This window comes from Crinia signifera, chromosome 7, assembly GCF_055691185.1.
Source record: "Crinia signifera chromosome 7, ASM5569118v1, whole genome shotgun sequence".
In the NCBI taxonomy this organism is placed as follows: Eukaryota; Metazoa; Chordata; class Amphibia; order Anura; family Myobatrachidae; genus Crinia; species Crinia signifera.
In genome coordinates this window covers 47,252,634-47,277,214 of record NC_139223.1, presented here as the reverse complement: position 1 = coordinate 47,277,214, position 24,581 = coordinate 47,252,634, and the positions used below count along the sequence as shown (strand labels likewise).

At 48.5% G+C, this 24,581-nt stretch overlaps 2 protein-coding genes across 8 annotated transcripts in view; both read right to left on the bottom strand.

Annotated features, from left to right (window-relative positions):
• Positions 1–9,461, bottom strand: part of LOC146020122 (clusterin-associated protein 1-like) — a 57,846-nt gene extending 48,385 nt beyond the window's left edge. The window contains exons 1-3 of one of the 4 annotated variants that reach the window (XM_083152969.1): positions 9,310–9,461; positions 7,458–7,569; positions 7,295–7,379 (exon numbers count right to left, since the gene is read on the bottom strand). In XM_083152969.1, the coding sequence (XP_083009095.1) occupies positions 7,295–7,379; positions 7,458–7,569; positions 9,310–9,397 (285 nt within the window). In that variant the 5' untranslated portion in view covers positions 9,398–9,461. Of the gene's footprint in view, positions 1–7,294; positions 7,380–7,457; positions 7,570–9,234 lie in introns of all 4 variants that reach the window. The other 3 variants (XM_083152970.1, XM_083152971.1, XM_083152974.1) reach the window with 3 other exon arrangements.
• Positions 9,462–11,569: 2,108 nt separating this feature from the next.
• LOC146019437 (clusterin-associated protein 1-like) lies at positions 11,570–23,253 on the bottom strand. Of its 4 annotated transcripts, XM_083151972.1 has the most exons (5): positions 22,687–22,786; positions 22,216–22,267; positions 19,566–19,741; positions 18,277–18,372; positions 11,570–12,482 (listed from the first exon to the last, which is right to left on the bottom strand). In XM_083151972.1, the coding sequence occupies exons 3-5, from the start codon at positions 19,641–19,643 to the stop codon at positions 12,405–12,407; spliced, it is 252 nt and encodes an 83-aa protein (XP_083008098.1). In that variant the 5' UTR covers positions 19,644–19,741; positions 22,216–22,267; positions 22,687–22,786; the 3' UTR covers positions 11,570–12,404. The 4 variants fall into 4 exon arrangements, with proteins under 4 accessions (XP_083008098.1, XP_083008097.1, XP_083008099.1 ...); XM_083151971.1 differs by lacking the exons at positions 22,216–22,267; positions 22,687–22,786 and adding an exon at positions 23,163–23,253; XM_083151973.1 differs by lacking the exons at positions 22,216–22,267; positions 22,687–22,786 and adding an exon at positions 23,107–23,237.
• Between the last annotated feature and the right edge of the window lie 1,328 nt (positions 23,254–24,581).

Here is a 24,581-nt window from a genome sequence, read left to right as displayed (position 1 = left end):
CAGACAATCTCTGAAGCCTCGAGTACCAGGACCTCCTTGGCCAATCTGGGGCCACTAAAATCACTGGAATTGCCTGGGCCTGTATCCTTTTCAAAACTCTCGTCAGCATTGGGACTAGCGGAAAAACATAAAGAAGATTCCCCTCCCAGGGGATAGTCATGGCATCCACTGCTTCTGCCAGTGGGTCCCTCGTCCTGGCATAAAACCTGGGCACCTGATGGTTGAATCTGGATGCCATCGGGTCCACATCCGGGGTTCCCCACTTCAAGGTAATTTGATGAAATATCTGAGGATTTAGGCTCCATTCCCCATCCTTCAGCTCCTCCCTGCTCAGGAAGTCTGCCTCTATATTCTCCACTCCTGGTATGAATATAGCTGATAAGGCTGGAACATACTGTTCCGCCCACAAGAGGATTCTGGACACCTCCCACATGGCCAGTTTGCTGCGTGTGCCTCCCTGGTGATTCAGATACGCCACAGCTGTGGCGTTGTCGGTCTGAATCCTTAAAGGGAGCCTCTGTAACCTGTCTCCCGCTAGAGAAATCACTTTCCACACAGCTCTCAGTTCCAAGATGTTGATCGGTAAGGCAGATTCCTCTGGAGTCCACAAGCCCTGCAGACGCAGGTCCAAGACTACTGCCCCCCCAGCCCCTGAGACTGGCGTCGGTAGTAAATACCAGCCAGCTCCAGGACTGCAGTGACCGACCCCACTGAAGGGAGTCCACGTCTGTCCACCATTTCAGGGAGGCTCGAGTTTCCGAAGACAGAACTATCTGTTCGGATTTCATGGTCTGTGTGTTTCCTGACCAAGCCGTCAAAATGTTCCACTGGAACACCCGAGAGTGGAACCTGGCAAACTGCCGCGTCTCGAAAGACGCCACCATCTTCCCCAGCAGCTTGAGGCACCTCCATACTGATGTGCTCCGAGAGCTGAGAATCTCCTGGACTAAGGCAACCAGATCCCTGGCCTTTGCCTCCGGTAAAAATACCCGATGTAGATGGGTAACTAGAATGACCCCCAAGAATTGGAGTCTCTGTGACGGCACCAACTGAGACTTTTGTAAGTTTAAAAGCCAGCCGTGAGCCTGCAAAAAACCCGATGGCTTCTGCCAAGTGACTCTTCAACATGTCTGCTGACTCCGCTCTGAACAGCAGGTCGTCCAAATATGGGATCACCGTGATTCCCCTCAGTCGAAGCACAGCCGCCATTACAGACATTATCTTGGTGAATACCCTTGGCGCTGTGGCCAGGCCGACGGGCAACGCCTGGAATTGCAAGTGCATGGTCTCCTATCTCAAACCTCAATAGAGCCTGATGTCCTGGGTGAACAGGAACATGAAGGTACGCGTCCTGGACATCCATGAACGCCAAAAATTCTCCCTGGTCCAGGCTTAACAGCACTGACTGTAGAGACTCCATTTTGAAATGGTCTACCCACAAATGGATAATTAACGACTTTAAATTGAGAATCGGTCTGAAAGACCCGTCTGGTTTGGACACCAGAAACAGAGTGGAATAAAAGCCTTTTTTCCACTCCGCTCTGGGGACCGGGATCACCACACCCTTCTCTAAAAGAGAATGAACCGCTCCCAAGGGAGCTGTACGGAGCCGAGCCCCCTTTGGTATTGGCGTGGGAATGAATCTTCTTGGAAGAAGACCTTTAAAGGGAATACTGTAACCCTGGGTTATAATTTCTAACACCCAAGAATCCCGGTCTAACAATGCCCATGCGTCTTTGAACAGTGTCAGATGTCCCCCCATCTTGACCACCGCCGGGCAAAACCCTTGGCAGTCATGCAGAGGGTTTGTCCTCTCCTTTTGTGTTTGGTTTCTTATGAAAGGAACCAAATTTAGACTTTTGGACCTTTCCCCTGAAGGGCTGCCCTCGAAAAGACGCACCTCCTCTAAGGGAGGGCCGCAAGGCCGGCCTGAAAGCAGAAAACCTTGATGTCTGCTTGGCTGCAGGGACTGGCAGGAAAGTACTTTTGCCACCTGTGGCCTGCTTAATAATCTCTTCCAGTTCAGAAGCAAATAACAGCTTTCCTTTAAAAGCTAATGCCTCTAAGGCTTTCTTAGACACATTATCTGCCTCCCAAGCCTTAAGCCAGAGCACTCTCCTGGCATTTACAGACACTGTGGAAACTCTGGCAGCCATTTTGAGAGCTTCCTCTCAGACTCCAATACATGCTCTGCAGCAGCTTTTAAGCTTCTCTGCAAGCAATAACACACAAGGGTCAGCGTGTAAAATAGTGCACAAATTTCTGGACCACACGATCATGGCCTTAGAGACCCAGGCTGAAGCAATCAGAGGGCGTAGGGTGTATCCCACCCCTTCAAATATTGCCTTGAGGTTACCCTCCAGCATTTTGTCTATGGGGTCCTTAAACGCTGCTACCCCTTGTACTGGTAGCACAGTGGCTCCACCTGTGGCTTTGATACACGTGCCACAGAAGCATCTACCACTGGGACTTTTTTCCAGAGGTCAGCATGCGCCTCAGGCATGGGGTACAGGCTTAGAAATCTTTTAGGTATCTGAAGCCTTTTATCAGGGGTTTTCCAGGCCCCTTTGCAGGGAGATATAAGTTTCTTTACGCTGTCTCATAAAAAACAACCTTTGCAGGAGTTTGTCCTTCACAGACAAATTTAATGCCTGTTTAACAGCAGTAATAAAATCCTCTACCCCTGAGGCTGAGGACTCTTCAGAAACATCACCCTGATTGGTATGTCTGTGTACTCTCCTTCCTCATCAGCAGCTAATAATGGCACTGAATAAGACCTTTTAGGGGTCCCCACAGAATAACCATAAAACTTGTCCAACAAGTAATTTAAACCTGCTGATTACCATAGCAGTATCCTGCATGACCTGTAATAAGTCAGGATCTGTCTGGGTCCGAGGCAAGGAGCTATAGGACTGCTGAGAGAATGGCAATGGTCTAGGGAAGTTACCAGCCATCACTCTGCCTGTCCAGTAATGCACCAAAGCATTTTCAGACCTGCCCAGGGACTTAGCCCACGCAAGCTCCGATGCACTACCCTCTGGGGTTCACTCCCCATGGGTTTCACAGCAGCGCAATAAATACATAAGCCCCCCTTATCTGCTCAGGGACAAATCTCAGTGTACAACCACTGCGAGCGCTCAATGCATTTAAGGCTCCCTCCCCCAAAACCACAGACTGTTGCTCAGACATGATGTTCTCAATTAACACAGTCACAGCATTAAATGTACAGACATTATATACAGAACCAATATACTCAGTTCACTTAGCTTTCTGTAGTCTTCAGAATGGGGAAAGCGATGCCCAGGAAATCCAATCACTCTGTCAGGATCTGTAAGCCAGCTCAGCTCCGCTGCAAGCGTTCTGAAAGGCGCCAAAACAGAGTGAGGGAAGGGACCAAGTCCCTGCTGCTGCGGGGTCTGTGACTTTTGGCGCCAACTACCCCCAGACAGCCGCTCCCATTGTAGGATCTCCTAGTTCCAGTATCTCTCCCTCAGCTGGGGACCACTCGGAACATGCCTGTAACAACACTGCTGTCCTCTCATATCAGGAGCTCAGTGTGTAAGCTCCGCATAAAATGGCCGCCGCCATCACGGAGCGCCTGTCCCCCATGATCCCCACCTAGCGTGAAGCCGGTTTCAGAGCGCTCCGGAGCCCAGGCAGCTTCTTAAAAGAAGCTGTAAGCGCTGCACAGGGAGGCCAGACAGCGTCTCCCTTGTGCACAGTGAGCTGACAGGACGCGCTTCTGTCAGCTCCTGCTGCGCTAGCAGAGTGAGGATTCACTAATGAGAATCCTCACTCTGTGCCTACCTAGCTAGTGTAAAAGTTAATAAAATAATAAAAACCCTAACTAACTCTACTCCTTCGGCTGCTCCGGCAGCCCTTTAGAATAGCACCCACTCCAGTGGGCACCTAACACGAACTGAGGAGTCTGGGATGCAGTAGGGGAGGAGTCTACCCTCCAAAAGCTTTAGGATAGGTGCCTGGCTCCTGCGGACCCTCCTACATCCCAATGTGAAGCTGTGTCACCAGGACCATTGAAAGAGAAATACCACATTGTTAGGCAGCTATTTACTCCTTTCTAGATTTACACAGCTAATGGGATATCGTCGGCTGGTCGACCCAAAGATGGTTGACACCACTAGGTCAACATTCTGCAAGGTCGACAGGTCATTAGGTCAACACAAGCATTAGGTCGACAGTCAAAAGGTCAACATGGGGTTTTCACTGTTTGAGCCGACATGTGCCGACAGGAGGTATTTCATGCCCTACCATCCACCAGGGTGTGATGGGAGAATAAAATAGTTTGTCGAGTGCAGCGAGGAACCATGCTCGAAGCATGGCGAGCGCAGCTGGCTATGCGAGGGGATTCGGTGCACTTAATCCTGTGTCCATGTCGACTGTGTGGACATTCTGGTCAAATAACAGTGAAAACCCCCATGTCAACCTTTTGACTGTCAACCTAATGACCTGTCAACCTTGCAGTATGTCGACCCAGTGGTGTCGACCTAATGACTGTCGACCATCATTAGGTCAACCTACTGATCCATTCCCCAGCTAATTTATTGAGGAAAGCGCAGGCTGGTGGAACCATGAACAAACATTGAGGTTCATAGTGTGATCACATTTCTGCCACCATCAGCAGCAGAAATTCATTGACAACTTGTTAGGTGTACGGTGATACCACCATGTCACATAAACAGGTTTGGGTTTGGTGCACGACCTGTGATAAAATAATAGCCCAGTTTCAGGCTGGTGAGTTGTACAGAAGCATACACAGATCACTAAGTTCCGTGCATGCTTCAGCAGGAGCCGATCATGGTTCAAAAAAATACAGGGTGACAATTGTGTAGGGTATTCCCTGATTTTATGAAAAATATAAGTAACATAACAAGTAGGGGTTCCCCGTTTTTATAGAACCAGCCCCAAGCTCCACAAGCAGGGAGGTAATGACAAAGCGCATGATTTACGGTATCCCAGGGCTAAAACCTTTATCCTCCCTAACTACTCAGCCTGGGCTTGGGGAAGTGGGGACCACCCCAATAAAGGGGCCCCCCTCCAAGTCACCAAAGGGCACTTGTGAAGCCCAGGCCAGCACCCCTGGGCAGTGAGTGCCAAGTTAATAGTAATCAAGTGCAAAGATAGAAGTAATATTGTATTTTACAGGAGGACTACAGGTTCCAGCAAGCCTTCCCTGAATGCTGGTACTTGGAAAACCACAGAGCATTAAGGGGCTGCTCGTACCTATAGCCCTCATCAAATAAATATTATGTATGGTGCACAGGATGGAGCTGATGTTGGGGCTTGCTGTGTATGGTGCACAGGATGGAGCTGATGTTGGGATATGCTGTGTATGGTGCACAGGATGGAGCTGATGTTGGGATATGCTGTGTATGGCGCACAGGATGGAGCTGATGTTGGGATATGCTGTGTATGGTGCACAGGATGGAGCTGATGTTGGGGCTTGCTGTGTATGGTGCACAGGATGGAGCTGATGTTGGAGCTTGCTGTGTATGGCGCACAGGATGGAGCTGATGTTGGAGCTTGCTGTGTATGGTGCACAGGATGGAGCTGATGTTGGGGCTTGCAGTGTATGGCGCACAGGATGGAGCTGATGTTGGAGCTTGCTGTGTATGGTGCACAGGATGGAGCTAATGTTGGAGCTTGCTGTGTATGGCGCACAGGATGGAGCTGATGTTGGAGCTTGCTGTGTATGGTGCACAGGATGGAGCTAATGTTGGAGCTTGCTGTGTATGGTGCACAGGATGGAGCTGATGTTGGAGCTTGCCGTGTATGGCGCACAGAATGGAGCTGATGATGGAGCTTGCTGTGTATGGCGCACAGGATGGAGCTGATGTTGGGGCTTGCTGTGTATGGCACACAGGATGGAGCTGATGTTGGAGCTTGCTCTATATGCCACACAGGATGGAGCTGATGTTGGAGCTTGCTGTGTATGGTGCACAGGATGGAGCTGATGTTGGAGCTTGCCGTGTATGGCGCACAGAATGGAGCTGATGATGGAGCTTGCTGTGTATGGCGCACAGGATGGAGCTCATGTTGGGGCTTGCTGTGTATGGCACACAGGATGGAGCTGATGTTGGAGCTTGCTCTATATGCCACACAGGATGGAGCTGATGTTGGAGCTTGCAGTGTATGGTGCACAGGATGGAGCTGATGTTGGAGCTTGCTGTGTATGGTGCACAGGTTGGAGCTGATGTTGGAGCTTGCTGTGTATGGCGCACAGAATGGAGCTGATGATGGAGCTTGCTGTGTATGGCGCACAGGATGGAGCTGATGTTGGGGCATGCTGTGTATGGTGCACAGGATGGAGCTGATGTTGGAGCTTGCTCTATATGCCACACAGGATGGAGCTGATGTTGGGGCATGCTGTGTATGGTGCACAGGATGGAGCTGATGTTGGGGCATGCTGTGTATGGTGCACAGGATGGAGCTGATGTTGGAGCTTGCTCTATATGCCACACAGGATGGAGCTGATGTTGGGGCATGCTGTGTATGGTGCACAGGATGGAGCTGATGTTGGAGCTTGCTGTGTATGGTGCACAGAATGGAGCTAATGTTGGAGCTTGCTGTGTATGACGCACAGGCTGGAGCTGATGTTGGAGCTTGCTGTGTATGGTGCACAGGATGGAGCTGATGTTGGAGCTTGCCGTGTATGGTGCACAGAATGGAGCTGATGATGGAGCTTGCTGTGTATGGCACACAGGATGGAGCTGATGTTGGAGCTTGCTCTATATGCCACACAGGATGGAGCTGATGATGGAGCTTGCTGTGTATAGCGCACAGGATGGAGCTGATGATGGGGCTTGCTGTGTATGGCACACAGGATGGAGCTGATGTTGGAGCTTGCTCTATATGCCACACAGGATGGAGCTGATGTTGGAGCTTGCAGTGTATGGTGCACAGGATGGAGCTGATGTTGGAGCTTGCTGTGTATGGTGCATAGGATGGAGCTGATGTTGGAGCTTGCTGTGTATGGCGCACAGGATGGAGCTGATGTTGGAGATTGCTGTGTATGGCGCACAGGATGGAGCTGATGTTGGAGATTGCTGTGTATGGCGCACAGCCTGGAGACATAAATATCTCCACTGAGGTGTATGTGCCACTTAGCATAGACATGGTGTGTGAGTTCCACCTTCATAACTCCTATAATGTCCACATGTCATCAAGTCGCCGATATTATATAAACCTAACTGCAGCCTAGCCGTGATATGTCCATAATATAGTCCTGCATAATGTCAGTATTCGGAAGCCATTGGACATTACAGTGTGTCCTTACCATAAACTCTGCTACAGCCTTAATGAAGAACACTCGGTCCTGTTCTGTGTCCACGTCCAGAGGAATGACCAACTGAGGCTCATACCTAGTAAGGACAGAAAACATCCTGATATAGTACAATGTAAAGCCTGATGACAGTACTTAAATGTGACCTGTACTGTACCTTTTAGCCAACCAAATGAGAACTTCCGAAACCAGCGGAAAGTTGGGACTACGGAAATTCTCCATTGAGATGAGGCGGGGGTAACCGAGCGCCCGCATCATTTCTGTTAAATCTGGAGACAAAACAAGAAAAATTGAAATTACATTTTTGTATTTAATATTCTGCCTGTCATGAAACTGTCAAGCTGGGTGAAAATGGGTCAGGATTGAATACCCCCTTTACTCGGCGATGCAATGGAAAAAGGCATATCCGGCCTGGAGCGGACGTCACACACCCTCCCCTAAAACGCTTAGGCACAACAAGCTTTTACTCCCTGGCACTTTCCTAGGCATGCCTGTATATATCTTAGCACTCACACTATAGGGCCGGTGTCCACCCCCAGATGCCAAGTTCCTGTCAAACACCTTGTGCGCAGCTTGCGAATCAGAAAAGTAGCAGGATTTCATCGCAGGACGGCCTCGCACACACAGGTCATTAACTTACATTATAATTTGTATCACCTGCATCATACAGACTTAACTAGCCAATGGGCCTAAAACTGACATTTAATGCGGATTCCTCCCGACTTGCAGGGAGACCAAATCAGACACGCAGAGAATGGATCACGCCCATGTCACAACAAGGCAGCCCCTTAACCCCATCCTATGGAAACACCTCTCTACAACTCCATCTCCATAATGTATGGGCCCACTGATCAGCCACCCAGGGCCTCATGATTCTTGGAACCTTGTAGCAGGGAAGAGCTGGGCCAGGGGACATCTACACCTGTGATGGTGCCTTTGGAGCTTCTTTGAGGGAGGGTAGAGCATTCTCTACCTGCCTTCCATCCTGCAGCCAGACCGTGAACGCCTGCCAGCATGCAGATTGGTGGACAGCTGCAGCTATCCACCAATGAAGAGTGTTCACTGCATGGAAGCACGTTGAGAGCTGGGTGGGAATGCAGGAAGGGTGAGGTTTGATTTAAACAAATATATATATATTCCCATGAAAGGTTGGGTGAGGGCACAAGTTCATTGTGAGGGCTACAATGCTGTTAAGGCGATGCAGTTATGGTACCAGCAGTCAGAATGGCATCTGACGGAAATTCAGCGCCAGAACACTGGCACCATAATTTTGGCATGAATGAGGATGGCGACACCAGACTCTCGACAGCTGGCATCCTGAATGTAAGTATCCTGGTTATAGTCAGGCCGGGGTAGGGGGAGGTATAGGCACTAGGGGGACAGTTAGAGTTAGGCTGCAGGAAGGAGGCTAAGGTTTAGGCAGTGGGTGGAGTGCAGGGATTACAGTTAAACATTAGCAGGGAGGGTTAGAGGGAGAGTTGGGTCAATTACCTGTCAGGATTCTCTGTATTAGGATACTGGGGTCTGCGTTTTGACCAGGATATAGTAGATATAAACCCCATGTCGACCATTTGACTGTCGACCTTGCCCATGTCGACCTTCCTGCATGTTGACCTAGTGGTGTCAACACAATGCTTGGCGACCTAGTTGTTGTGTAGACAATATGATCGTATCCCTACTAATGAGACCCACATATGCCTGCTACTGCAGGGCCGTCTGAAATACGCTACAATATCATTACATGCAGTGATAAGGAATCCCTATGCTGTGTAAGGAGATAGGAGGGCATGCAATATAGGCAACATGCAGTGATAGATATTACTAGCAGTGCTGTCATTATGCTACAGACATACAAATCAAAGTACAATGCATCATCCCTGCTCTAGTGCTACAATGGAGGCTCTGCATATGGTGGTGAGTGACCCAGCTCTTACTCCGTAGGTCCCGGTACGACATGGTGCCAGCTCCCTGTGTCGCTAACGAAGACTGAAGCCACTAGGCCCCGTTACCAGGGGGAGAAGCTTTCGTTGCCACGACGACTGCTGCTGTACAGCGGCTCACACGGGGCAGAAAGGAGTGACGCGAAACTTTGAGCATGCGCAGTTTGTGTACTGCTGAGAGAGCCAGGGAGGGAGCTGCGGCTGCCTACATCAGAGCAGGGTAGATGCTATTTCTAGTGGGCTGAGGGACCTCAGATGACGTCGCTCCCATGTGACCGGCTGGACAGTGGACACTGACTGGCAGCGCGGAATTTCAAGTACTACGTACGCATTAACACTAGTGTCTCACCAGCAGCATAGTTGCCAAGTCAGCTTAAAACAAGCGGATTTGGGCTATTTTTTTTTTCGTGAGTTGCTTATTTTTTTGGAGGGTCGCTTGTTGCTTGTTTTTGGGCTTATCATTTTTGTTAGTAGCTTGTTTTATTTTGGGCTTGCAGTTGTGTTTTTTTTAATTCAGTACAGAGATAAGGGACACACACAGGTGAACATAAGTACTAGTAGAGGCTGATGAAAATGCTAATGATCTCTCATTATTTCTGTTGTGGCTGTCTGCTGGTTGTGTGTATTCAGTAGGGCTAATCTAATATTAACAATTATGCTAGTTGTAAGATTGTTTTATCTTTACATAAGGTGCCCTTACAAGGTACCATTTAATGGGTGCGATGCACGCTACCGCACACAGCACATACTTGTACTAGATTGTATTGCATCGCGTTCAAAGCGCATGAAATGTGATCTAGTACAAAACATACTGTACACTGCATATTTCACAGTGTATGGGAACTTTACAATAAATATTTCTCAGTGCGTACAAAGGACCACAAATATCTACAGCAGACAATGTTCACTTGAAATTTTTCTTTACAGAAAAAAATGAATGTAAAATATCTCAGATGCACAATATCTCATACTGGGGCAGATGTATGAAGGCGCGCTATGGGGGAGAAGGGGGTATCAGCACACATTATGTGCACTGATACCGCTTCTCCCCCATGTTAGAAGGAGCCATTGTGCGCAGGCCAATATTCAAGGTAAATGTATGAATGGTCCACAGTGCTGACCGTTCCGCCCCCCTTCCGCTATCCGCTTAAACAGCTGCAGGGTGGCGAAGCCCTATCCCCACAACAGCGACATCACTGTCCCTGCTGCCAGATCTGGGGTGCGCTCTAGATCTCGTGCATGCCCAGTACAGTCTGCCGACGGAAAGGAGACAGCGCGTTAGTGTGAGCTGGTGCGCTATCTTTGCGATGTCCCTTCCTGCTTCCCCTCGTTAATGAGGAAGTGTTATAGTATTCTTTAAAAGCCAGTTTTGTACTGATAAAATATCATTGTAAAGACATTAAAGAGGTATAAATAATATATATGTGTATGAAAGTTGGGCTTGTTTTTTGGGCTTTTTAGGATTAGGTTGGGCTTGTTTTTCGGTCGTCAGTTGCTTGTTTTTCATTTCAGAGTTGGCAACACTGACCAGCAGTAGTGCCCCCCTCCCCCGCCATCAACGGCGTTATTACCCCTCCCGCTGTCAACCTTCCCTCCGTTCTCACACGCGTTCGCCCGGCATAAAAAAGTGCATAAAGAGAAAAGTGAATATAAATTTTGGAGCTGTGTGTCCGTGTCGCAGTACACCTATACGGTGCTCGTGTCAGCAGAATTCCACATAGACAATTTTTAAATAACTCATGTTGACCTTTTCATGTGTTGACCATTTTAATGCAGCGTGGCTTGGCGGGCAACCAGGATAGACAGAGGTGATTCTAGTGGGCTCCTGTGCATCTGGCTCTAAACACAGATATTTCTCCATTCCCTGGAGAGAAATTGCCCTCACACCCCTTGCTGATACTGGTTTATACAGTATAAACCAGTACCAGGTACCAGCAAGGGGTGTGAGGGCAATTTCTCTCCAGGGAATGGAGAAATATCTGTGTTTAGAGCCAGATGCACAGGAGCCCACTAGAATCACCTCTGTCTATCCTGGTTGCCAGCCAAGCCCCGCCCCCCAGACACTATATAGTTTTGACCATAATACAAATTGTATTTTTATTTTTTTTACGTATGTTGGACGAAGGCCATACACTTCATTGGATGCGAAGATCTGCAGACGAAACCCAGAGCATACAGCTGATTTCTGCCGATTCTACTATTAAAAAATAGAAAGGAATGTATTGTATACTCAGAACTTCAAACATACCTTCCAACTTTTAACATTAGAGAAGTGGGACCTGCGTGCAGCTGGCCCTGAAAAAGAAATAACTAAAAAATCAGGCGCAGATTTAAAAAAAATATGCAGATAAATTGCTTAAGTGGATGTATATCCCAATTCACTGGGGTGCTTCAAATTGGTATATATATAGAATAGAATAGAATAGAATCAACTTTATTGGCCATGTGTGCTTGCGCACACTAGGAATTTTTTGTGGATTTACAGTGCAGCATCAAGCAGGGATGAAGGGGGGGGGGGAGAAGGCAGTACATACATTTCATTAAGACATTACATGTGGGGAACACATGCCCACCGAGTTGCACAGCGCCTAGGCAGCCATCAGCGGCGCCACTGGTCACTGCTACAGCCAGGTAGGTAACATTAAGCAGAGACAGTACAGTTATCACACAGGGAACACATACCCACCAAGCTGAACAGTGCCTAGGCAGCCATCAGCGGCGCCACTGGTCGCCGAAACAGCCAGGTAGGTAACAATACAAGCAGACAGTACAGTTATCACACAGGGAATATATTTGACTGAGCTGCACAGCTCCTAGGCAGCCATCAGCGGCGCCATCTTGATCATGCTGCTCAAAGGCAGCAGTAATAATAATATTTGTATTTATGAACCACTTTTCTTCCAAAGCTGACACACCCTGCCAGCTTGTTTCTGGCAGGGTGTGCAATCAGTGAAGGAACAGCATACAGGCTTTGCATACAGTGGGGGTAGAGGTATATGATGAAGATCATGGTAAAGAAACAGTAAAACAAAGAGTAATACATAGCTTTCCTCAGCTCAGAGGCGGAGACAGATAGTCATTTGGGAAAAGCAAAATAAAATGTGGCAGTGTTTCGGTTTATGTCCAAATCCAGTCCAAACTCCAGTTCTAACTCATTGCTTGCTTTAGACGACTTGCTTCAGATGATGATGCCAGACAAGCCTTGGCCAGGCTTCTCCAAATTTCCCATTCCATATATGCAGCTACCAACAAAAAACAATATTACAGAATAAACATTACTAAATGAAAGCGCATGTATACCTATGTATGAAATGTATTAAAGGAGCAATATTAAAATGACATTTATAAGCAATCTTGGATAAAACTAATATATAGCGTACCCTTGGGCAATGTCCCTTAATTTAGTGTCAATGTCCAGAGACTGGTGTGCACCACAGTCTCTATTTTAAATTCTGGGACTGATAAAAGTCAATAATCCTTTGTAAAGTCAGACAATATTATGATTATTGTAAAACAAGGGGGTTTATTCTAGTTCATTCTTTCTGACAAAATCCTTTTTAGATGGACAAAACCATGTGCACTTCAGGGGGGGCAGATGTTACATGTGCAGAGAGAATTAGATTTGGGTGAGTTTTTTTGTTTCTGTGCAGGGAAAATACTGACTGCATGATTTTACACTGCAATATAGATCTCACTTTGAAGTAAAACCCCACCCAAATCTAATTCTCTCTGCACAAGTTACATCTGCCCCACCCGCAGTGCACATGGTTTTGTCCATCTAAGAAGGATTTTGTCAGAAAGAATGAACTAGAATAACCCCCATGATATCTCACCACTTGTTGCTCCTTAAAGTTAGGATACTGGTTTGCGGGCATTAATGTTCTTGTAGTTCCACGCACTTATGATGTTGAAAAGGTCTCTGGCCCGGAGCTTACCGGACCTAGGCAGTACTCGGTGGGGTGTTTGTAAGGCTCCAATAGATGTCTGCAGTGTACGCTCCTCAATAATGGCGCCGTGAAACTACACAAGTACCTAACAGTTTATAGGCGCTGTGACCCGGGGTGAGGATCATTTAGTCTACAGTAATTAGGTCTATTGGTCGGCAGTGAAAAGGTCAACACATGAAAAAGATCGACCTGGTTTAAGTTGACATTGACAAAAGGTCGAGACAAGGAAATAGGCTGCATGAAAATGGTCAACACAGGAAAAGGTCGACATGAGTTATTAATAAACTGTCTATGTGAAAATCTACTGACACGAGCACCGTATAGGTGTGCCGCGACACGGACACACAGCTCCAATTTATATTCACTTTTCTCTTTGCCACACATGGGGGAGGGGGGAGGGGGGGGGGTGCTGACCATGTGAGAACCAGGGATGGGGTGATGCGGTGGGGGGGATTGAGTACTGGGGGTGGGGGGGGGGGGTGGAGGTGTGCCGGGCGAGTGCGTGTGAGAATGGTTGAGGGGGGGGTGCGTGTGTAAGAAGCGGGAGGGGGGTGCCGCTGGGCCTGATTTCACCCGATTCGGATGGATCGGGCAGTGAAATCGGGCAAAAATCGCATCCGACCTGATGCGCGGTCCTGTGCAGATCAGAGTCGGGAGGTCGTGCCGGCTGCATATAAGATTTGTTAAATCTTATATGCAGGGTGGGGGACGCTGCAGACGGGCAGGGGCAGTGGTCGCTGCGAGGCAGGCAGGGGATACAGAGGCAGCAGACTCCGGTGAGAGCCGGGCAGGAGGAGCGGCAATTGCTGATTGGCCGAGAGAGCACTCAACCAATCACTGGCTGCCCATTCATTTGTATGGGCTTTTTTTTTCTCTTGCAGCACTGTGACTGACCGCTCCCCCTCACCGGCATCCGCCACCCCCTGCTCCCTCCACCTTGCTGCTCCCCCTGCCCAGCACTCCGCTCCCCCTGGCCGGCATACCGGCATCTTACGCCCGCCGTGAATGAATTGAATGCGATTTATCCTATGCAAAACTTTGCGCATCAAGTGCCTAATCGTGTGTCCCCCTCCCAATGAGCTGCCGGGGAAATCAGGTCCATGTGTTAAGGCTCCCTAGAATATACTAAACTCAGAGCTGCATACAGTAAGTGCAGACACTATGTGTACTTACATTCCCAGCAACGACTCTTCAACCATACCAAAAACTCAGCAAACAGTGTCAGAACATGAATAGTCAAAGTGCATTCTGGGACACACTAACTATCCAGAAATACTGTTGCAGACTTATTGCAACATGTAATTAGAAATATACATTGTTGCAGACCTGCAGTCTAAACACTGAACTTTCTTTGTACTGCAGAGTGAAAAATTATTCCTAACAACTTTGCTGCATTAATCATCTTGGAACGTACACACGTCCCTTTGATATTGAATTTACAAGACTGCCTAATTAAAGCAATAATTGATATTTGCTCGGAGATTAATTAACAGTATTAAAGACACACATGCTATGAACAATAAGACACGTAACAGACTTATTTTAATTTGTATAATGCGCTTTATTTCACATTTATCACTTTTCACTTATGTTTTTAATATTTCGCTGTTTTTAATAAATCAATCAATAAAGGTTATGTTTTAGACAATTCTCTTTTTCTTGTGTCACTTGTACCTATAACGTTAATCAAGACATTAATATATGCTAACCTAGAGTGCCCCTTGTAGGAATACTTTTTCTTTTCTTGCTTCCAAGTCTAAAGGCCCATACACACTGGGCAACTTTGAGCTGAAAGTCGCTCAAAACAGCAAGTTTGAGCGGCTTTCAGCTCAAAGCCGCCCAGTGTGTATGCCCCGGCGGTGATCGCTGCTGCGCGCTCCCGCATAATCTCCGGGAAAGCCATTCGTTTGATGGTAATACCAGCAGATGAGCGGCTTTGAGTGTGGCTTTGCATATCATAGCGCTATGCAAAGCCGTCGTCCCCCTGCTGACAGCGATGGACAGTGTGTATGCACTGAGCGGCTTTACCCCCAGCGATGATAGCGATCATCACTGTCCATACACGCTGGGCATAGTTGCCCAGTGTGTATGGACCTTAATACACATTCCTGGGTGCACCTCCCCCATTAACAATTAAATATAGTAATCCGGGGCGAGATAGCTACAGTATACCAATTACAAGCTGTGCAGATTGATAACCTCTATCTACAGATGGAGCCATCTTCATCTAACTGTCTCTGGATAGCCATGGTGCGCCATGGCTATCCAAGGTCTATTGTTCTCAGCTGCAATACAATACGTAGAACAATACAGTAGGTAGGGGATTAGCAGAGTAATCCCATTACTCACTTAATCCTATTAAAGGGCTAGATGAGGATGGCTCCATCTGTATATGGCATTGTAGGTCTTCACAGCAGGCTCTCTGTTAAGGCATATTATTTAGTAAAGATGGGACCCCTTCAGGTCTGGGCCCCATAGCAGCTGCCCCCCTTGCACCTATGGTAGTTACGCCCTTGGTCCTTAGCTGTTGCCCTGTTTTAAGGATGAGTGAACTACTTTCCATAGTCTCCTACTAGTGAAAGCGAAAATGCCCCGTGTAAATCCTGTGAATGAATTGCTAAATGATCGCAGATCCCTATTCACTCGTGGTTCCATACGCAAATCCTGAACCATCAAACAGTTTTCGCCATATGTGCAAAGGTGAGTAGCTCTGAGGCTGCCACTAATGTGCAACTGAGACAGGGTAGACCTCACCGACCCTCCTCAAAACGGCCTCGGCACGCCTGCTTTTTTAAAAGACACTACGAGAAAATGGCAGGTTTCCACCCTCAAATGCCGGCTTCCTGTCAAACTGCAGCTACGTTGTGTTTACAATCCATTTTCTGGGGCTATCCATACGTGTTTAAAGGCATTAATCCCCCTTATATACAACAGCTACACTTTACACCACCTCTTTGCGTCCCCCACCCAGGGCTCCACTCCTTACTTGTTTTCATTGCCCTAGACCCATTATCTGTGAGCAGCATAAATGGGTACACTGCATATTTCCCATGCAACCGTTGCATCAGAGGCTGTGGTAAGAGCTGCAGTGCTATTTGTTACTTGTCTACCACACTGTACGCTTCCTTGTACTGTCTTATTGGTTTCCCTCTGTGCAGTGTTGTGGACCACATGTGGGTGGCGCCTTTTAAATAAAGTTTAATTATAAATATTTCAGTGTTCTATGCTCACATGATTAGAATGATCTATGGAAACTACTGAGGAAGAGAGGGATCTAGGTGTCACTGTTTCAGGTGACTTACAGGCAGGTAGGCAATGTAACAAAGCAATGAAGGCAAGTCGGGTGCTTAGTTGCATAGGGAGAGGTATCCGCAATCCATCACAGGTAAGCTCAGCTCGTTAGCGGTTGTGAGTAATGATCTCATGGTGGATTCATGGCACACTTTGTTCACACTGGCTGTTGTGCTGCCTCGAATCGCAGCCTCAGCCGTCTAATTATACACATTCTTGAGTCATCAGTGAGTGCTTGGATTCACCCCAGCAAAGGCAGCGTGATGTAACCCTTCCTCTACCAAATCCAGAGGGAGGTGGGGGTTCAAGTGGGGACACTAGATGGTGTCCGATGGAGTTATTCAAGTGTTGCTCCATTTGGCCATGCACAGTCCCAGGCGCTGACGTTGGGTGTGGATCGTTTGGTCTACAACAACTAGGTCGACATGACATTAGGTCAACATGAGGTTTTCACTGTTTTTTTTTTTACCAGAATGTCGACACAGACACAGTTTGAAGTGCACCGCATCACTTGCAATGCTTCAGGCACAGTGCCTCGCTACGCATGGCACACTATTTTATTCTTCCACCGCACCCTAGTAGATTTGCACCTGTTGGCACAAAAATCAGTGAAAAACCCCATGTCGACTTTTTGACTGTCGACCATAGCTCTGACCTAATGTAATGTCGACCTAGTGGTGTCGACCCAATGCTTGTCGACTTAGTTGTTGTAGACCTAATGACCGTTTCCCCTGACGTTACAGTTTTGTTGTTATAACATCAGGCAGACTCGCTGGAAACTCACCCACTACCTCCATATGGTATTGATGCCCCCCTTTGATACACAGGTTTTTCCCCTCGGTCTCTCCCCTTTGCTGGCGTTGCAACACCCAGCGTGGGAACTCTGCTACATATATGGTGGGATTGCCCCCGGATTGCGACCTTTTGGAACAAGGTCATCCAACTTTCCTCTGAAATACTGGGATTCCGAACCCCCGATAATCTTGACTTTTGGCTGCTATCCCACACCACCATCCCTTCCACTAAATATAAACAATCCCTTCTAAAACACCTTAATAACGCAGCGAGAGCGGTGATACCGGTCCATTGGAGGTCTACAGACCCTCCTGCCTTCTGGGAATGGTTCCAGAGAGTGGAGTTCTATAGAGCCATGGAGGACATATACTATTCAACCTTAGAAAAACAATCAGATTATGTAGCCAAATGGTTACCTTGGCTTGATTTTAAGTCCTCCCCCACATATAAAAGTTACATGCCATCAGACCCCCCCTTAACACTGGCCACATATACACTCTAATCTAATACACAGATTGGGAAATACCTGAAATATCAGATACACTCAGCGCATGTTCTATGTTAACACGACCACAATCCACCACCTCTCCCCTTCTTTCCTAAACTCTAGCCTTACCCTTTCCTTGGTCTTGCTAAATTAAGAAGTTTATGATAATATGCGAAGGTTAAATCACCAGACTGGACACTGTAGAGATATTAATTTTTACTATGCAAGGACGAGACGTGACATGGTATTGTTAGTATTACATTGATGATACTCACTGTCCGATTATATCCAGTGTGTACAATGATTTGTGTTTAAATAATTTGTAATGACTTTCTTACCCTTTGACAAACTTAAATAAAGAATATATTTAAAAAAAAAACAATATCGCTCAGAAGGAGGAAAATGAGTTTATTTTATTTTATGAATAAGTGTTTATGGGGCTATAGAAATGGTTATTAGCCAATAACAGTGTCACTGTAGGACCATGTTGTTTTCATGGGTGAGGATTACACTTACTCTCAGGTCGGCCTCCTTGCCCAGGATGTCATAAAGCGAAGCCCCTATGGAGGTGATTTCAAATGTGAGCTGTCTGGCCATTTTCAAGTCGGTAATCTGAGGGACAGGTGAGAAATTAGTGTGGCGGACAAGGTCTGGAATTATTAGCTGCACAACAAGTGATAAGGTGAGAATGTAATGGGAATAATGCTGGGCATATCCTGTCAGAGATACATCTAGCAATCTGAACAGCAGTTACCACATACAATTCTGGCCAGGCGCCACTGGCCAAAATCACAAAGCACCTGTGGCCACTGCACTGTCCACAGCGGGGGGAATACCTATTAAGCGCCAGGCAGCAGGGGTGTGCCTGGTAAGCGTCCGGCATGCAGCAGGGGTGTGCCTGGTAAGCGTCCGGCATGCAGCAGGGGTGTGCCTGGTAAGCGTCCGGCAGGAAGCAGGGGTGTGCCTGGTAAGCGTCCGGCAGGCAGCAGGGGTGTGCCTGGTAAGCGTCCGGCAGGCAGCAGGGGTGTGCCTGGTAAGTGTCCGGCAGGAAGCAGGGGTGTGCCTGGTAAGCGTCCGGCAGGCAGCAGGGGTGTGCCTGGTAAGCGTCCGGCAGGCAGCAGGGGTGTGCCTGGTAAGCGTCCGGCAGGCAGCAGGGGTGTGTCTGGTAAGCATCCGGCAGGGATGTGCCTGGTAAATGTCCGGCAGGCAGCAGGGGTGTGCCTGGTAAGCGTCCGGCAGGCAGCAGGGGTGTGCCTGGTAAGCGCCTGGCAGGCAGCAGGGGTGTGCCTGGTAAGCGTCCGGCAGGCAGCAGGGGTGTGCCTGGTAAGCATCCGGCAGGCAGCAGGGGTGTGCCTGGTAAGCATCCGGCAGGCAGCAGGGGTGTGCCTGGTAAGCATCCGGCAGGCAGCAGGGGTGTGCCTGGTAAGCGTCAGGCAGGCAGCACGGGTGTATCTGGTAAGTGGCAGGCAGCAGCTGTGTATCTGGTAGGTGGCAGGTAGCAGCGGTGTATCTGGTAAGTGGCAGGCAGCAGAGGTGTATCTGGTAAGTGGCAGGCAGCAGCGGTGTATCTGGTAAGTGGCAGGCAGCAGCGGTGTATCTGGTGACAGGCAGCAGCGGTGTATCTGGTAAGTGACAGGCAGCAGCGGTGTATCTGGTAAGTGACAGGCAGCAGCGGTGTATCTGGTAAGTGGCAGGCAGCAGCGGTGTATCTGGTAAGTGGCAGGCAGCAGCGGTGTATCTGGTAAATGACAGGCAGCCAGGGTCTGCTTTACACTTGGGGGTGCATACAAGTAGGCAAGTCTTACTTTCGTCCCAAGGTCAAACTTGAATGTGGCTGTGTCCTCGTCCCCAATCTGGATGCTTTCCAGGCCTTTGGTTTTCATAACATTGTACAGCACGGCGGTGACTTTCAGTTGCTCCGTTACAGAGTTCCCATCTGCCTGGTACAGCTTCTTGGTGTTCAGCTTAATCTGAGCCTGGCCTGAAATGGAGATAACAAACACAGAAATGGCTGAGTATCACCTCTCTGTGCACCAAGACCTCACACAACCTTCCCTATACTAATACACTATAGTGTTCCCGCTAGGCTGTTTTAGCAGGGCGTTGCGCCCTGCCCGATTTTTAAAGGGCAAAATGGGCCCTGCTTCTCTAGCAGCCCCCCGCTAAAAGAGCCTGCCTCCGATCCTTCCGGTGTGCACGGGGAAGCCCAGCGCCGCTGTAGATGGTGCTGCCCGGCGCTTCCCTGGCAGTGCAGATACTTTAGAGTGGCCGGGCACACCCCTTTCATGATGGCGGCGGCCAGGCCCTGGGTGACCCACAGCAGTGACGTCAGCGGGCACGGCCTGCCTCCATTATGCTGCCCCCGTGTAGCAGCACCCTACCCTTTGAAGTCCCTAGAAGGAACAGTACTATAGATTGTAAGGTTGCGAGCAGGGCCCTCCTACCTCTATGTCGGTTTGTTTCTACCCAGTTTGTTTAATCACTGTTGTCTCCAATTGTAAAGCGGAATATGCTGCGCTATATAAGAAACTGTAAATAAATAAATAATAATACATTGCATTATCATTAGACTAATCGCTTGTAGGAAAACTGTTCTGCAGGAAAACAAGGGAAAAATCATTTAGGTAAAAATGGTGGGAAGGGGGAGAGGGGAGAAACCTAAGCCCTGGAGGGATCTAGGTATATTCCTTAATTATGCCGACAGAGAAAACCACTATTATCTTTAACTGGATCACAAAAAAGTTTTACAATAGGAATACCTCGTGTGGAGGTGCTGCCGACAGTACAGAACTGTAGTCGCAGGAGGAGAGAAAGCGGAACCCTCCTCTTTTTGGTGGGCACTCTTATAAAAAATGTAATATTCAACTTTTATTTTGTGATGCATGTTAAACACTAATAAGGGTAAACTTACAAACCAATAAAACAAAACAGACAATCATGAGCTCAATGAGCTGCTCAGATATTTTATTGCGGCTAACTAAATTCGCACCATAGCCAATCAGAATGCTGTTGTTAATGCAGAGTTGAAGCGCACTTGGCTCCGCAGTATGCAGAGAGGGAAAATGCAGAAGTGGTGTATTTATAATGGCTGCAGGATGTGCGGGGAACGCACAAGCCTACAAGTCAAGGCAGGCACGGCACTGCAGCTTGGCTACCTGGAAGTATCAGATACAGCTGCAGGATGTGCCGGCACCGATACCCCTAGCCCTGTGTCAAAGTCTTTGCAATCTCCGGATTCAGGTGCTATTTTGTGAAACACATCACATCACCGATACGATAGCATCACCAGCATCGTTATAACCTGGGAGAGGCCACAGAACACTGTGGTTAAGTAGTTCTTGTTGGAAGGCTGGACAGAAAATATATAGGGCAGTATTCAATGCCGTTTTTCGTGGTAAGGATCACTGAAAACAAGCCATCCTTGCCTCTAACCCCCTCACCCTATTTTATGTTCCGGGGAAATCCTCGCCATCATAGGACGGCGAGAATTCCCCGGAATGGCAAGGTGCTGCACATAGCTGCGAGCCTCACCATTTTGACAGCTGCATTCACCGTTTCCAGCTTGCTGAATAGAACCAGCGAGGTGGAAACGGCGAATGAAGGGGGGGGGGGGGGGATCAGTCGAATAGTGACCCGCAAGCTATCGGCACTGCTCGCCGTCATAGCTCACCCAAAGGCATTGAATACACCCCATAGGGCAGTATTCAATGAACATAATCGCGGCGTGCAGCGAATCGCGTTCCGGAGGGCTGGAGCCTTCGCTACCAACCCTCCTTGTCCCAGTATGCAATGCCGCAGGGGCTCACTGCCCCTGACGGTGAATCTTAACCCCTGCGGCGTCCCGCAGGGAGCCATGGGGACGGCAGCAGGCAGGGAGATGGAAGTGGAGGGGAGTGGAGGAGGGCTCCCCAGGACTCAGGCAGCACAAGCTGCCCCCCGGGAGAGCCAGCAGGGGACCGGGTATTCACTCCTCCTGATAGTGCATGTGTAATGATCAGGAGCAGTGCATATATGAATATCTAATGAGCGGCTCTCGGCTCCCGGCCCCCTGCTGGCTGTTATGTGTAAAAAAAAAAAACATTTTTAAATTAAATATATATTCATGTGCTATAAGCACATGAATAAAAAAAGCATGCCCCTTCACAGAATAAAATTCCTGATTTTTTTACACCAAATGTAAAAAACAACAACTTTATTTTAAAAGTGAAATGAAAACATGGCGATTTGCTACACGGCAAAAATCACTTAGAAAGACGGCAAAAAGTGCACATTGAATAGGGTGATTCACTTTCTGACACAAAAAAATCACCTTCCAACGCTAAAATAGCACAAATTCGCCATGAAACATGGCGTATTGGCCTCATTGAACACTGCCCAGAGACTCCTTGCCTCCCTGATGATAGATTAGGAGAATTATTACCAATACTAGTTATTACAGGAATACCTATCCCGCACCTGATTGCCTTGGAAGTGTAGCAGCACCGGCAGAGAGACAGATAGTTGACAGCTGGGGGGGTGTAAATGTACACAATGGGGGTTATTCTGGTTCACTCGCAGAAGGCACAACCACTCTCTAAAGGAAAAATGGCGCACAGGATGGAGCTGATGTTGGGGCATGCTGTGTATGGAACACAGGATGGAGCTGATGTTGGAGCTTGCAGTGTATGGTGCACAGGATGGAGCTGATGTTGGGGCATGCTGTGTATGGTGCACAGGATGGAGCTGATGATGGAGTTTGCTGTGATTCCCTACTAATGGGACCCACATATGCCTGCTACTGCAGGGCCGTCTGAAATACGCTACAATATCATTACATGCAGTGATAAGGAATCCCTATGCTGTGTAAGGAGATAGGAGGGCATGCAATACAGGCAACATGCAGTGATCGATATTACTAGCAGTGCTGTCATTATGCTACAGACATACAAATCAAAGGCACACAGTACAATGCATCATCCCTGCTCTAGCGCTACAATATGGGCTCTGCATATATGGTGGTGAGTGACCCAGCTCTGCTGTACAGCGGCTCACACGGGGCAGAAAGGAGTGAGTGACCCAAAACTTTGAGCATGCGCAGTTTGTGCACTGCTGACTGTGCTGAGAGCCAGGGAGGGAGCTGCGGTAGATGCTATTTCTAGTGGGCTGAAGCACCTCAGATGACGCCGCTCCCATGTGACCGGCTGGACACTGTCACACTGACTGGCAGCGCGGAATTTCGAATAATAGGTACGTATTCACTCTAGTCTCACCAGCGCGGTAGTGCCCCCCCTCCTCCTGCTTCTCACCCGCGTCCCCCGCCGTCTACCTTCCCTCCGTTCTCACACGCGTTCGCCCGGCGGCACTCACCCGCAATATTCAGGACTCAATCCGCCCCCCTGCAACATCCCATCCCCGGTTCTCACCCGGTCAGCACGCCCCATGTGTGCCAAGTATAGTTACAACTTCCAGCTGCTGCCAATAAGGTGCCGATGGTCCAATACAGCGTGAATGACGTCACTGCATTGTAGCTACGAATTACACGGAGAGTCTCTCTTACATTGGCTGACACAGTGGCGTGTGTCGTTAGTCCAGCGACTGGGATAGCCGCTCAGGCTGAGCCGCCACGGGTTCGAGTCCTCCTCCTGTGACCCTACAGATTAAAGCTAGGGAAGCGCAAGCAGTAATTAGTTAGGGACGCTGTCGCAAGGGCGTGGGGTGTAGCGCCTTCGGATCCGGGAGCAGCCTGAGTTTTTGGTTTTTAAAAATAAAAATTACTTGTTACTTGACAAGTAACAAGTAATTTTCTGACAATTAATAAAATGTATATTTAGAACAATAAATGTATATTTAGAACAATAAATGTATATTTAGAACAATTGGGAGGGTGACACCAATTGTTATAAATATACATTTTATTCATGGTCAGAAAATTACTTGTTACTGACTAATACAACACAAGGTGCGATTTTGTTAAAATGTGCGATTTTGTTAATTAAAAATTGGCGTGAGGTCCCCCCTCCTGTACATAACCAGCCCCGGGCTCATTGAGCCGGACCTGGTTCCAAAAATACGGGGGGACAAAAAGTGTAGTGGTCCCCCGTATTTCTGAAACCAGCCCCGGACTCTTGGACCGGTCCTGGTTCCAAAAATACGGGGAAAAAAAAATCTGGGGGTCCCCCGTATTTCTGAAACCAGCCCCGGGCTCCAACAGCCCCCAGTGTCATGGCACAGCCGGGGGACACTTTTTACACAAGGTCCCCCGGCCGTACCATGAGCACCGTGGCTGGTCAGCCTTGGACGGGGTACCTGGAGGAGTGGGGACCCCCCCAATAAAGGGGTCCCCACCCCCCAGGCTTCACCCGTCCAGGGCTGAAGCCCGGGGCTGTCACCGGCGTCCCTGGCCATTGGACGCCGGCCTGATATGGTTAAATTCACATTCCTAACATTGCTTAATACAGGAGAACTACAAGTGCCAGCAGACCTCCCCCGCATGCTGGGACTTTGAGAACCACAAGTCCCAGCATGCAGGGCATTAATGGGCCCGCTGGGACTTGTAGTCCACCTGTAAAAAGAATGCGTCTCCATGGAGATGCATCGCCCAATCACGCTCTCAGCCTGTGTCGCGCTGGGACAACGCCACAGAAGCTGTTAGCTGCATCGGAGGAAGCCGGTTCAGCCCGCTGTCAGTGCGGGCTGTCCAGCTCTGCTGCAGAGAGACCAGCGCTGGATCCTGGATCGGTATGTATAGCGGTGTAAAAGTGAGGTGTGTGGATGTGTGTGTATGTAATAAAGTTTTATTGTGTGTTTTATGTGTGTTTTATTTTAACATTCTTTTTACAGGT

Bases quoted from the DNA above. Each gene is read 5' to 3' on its own strand.
- LOC146019437 (XM_083151971.1), bottom strand. From the start codon at position 19,643: ATGAAAACCAAAGGCCTGGAAAGCATCCAGATTGGGGACGAGGACACA. The intron at 18,373-19,565 runs GTAAGACTTGCC...CCTGTCCCTCAG, and splicing joins AGTTTGACCTTGGGACGAAA to ATTACCGACTTGAAAATGGC. The intron at 12,483-18,276 runs GTAAGTGTAATC...TTTTGTTGGTAG, and splicing joins GCAAGGAGGCCGACCTGAGA to CTGCATATATGGAATGGGAA.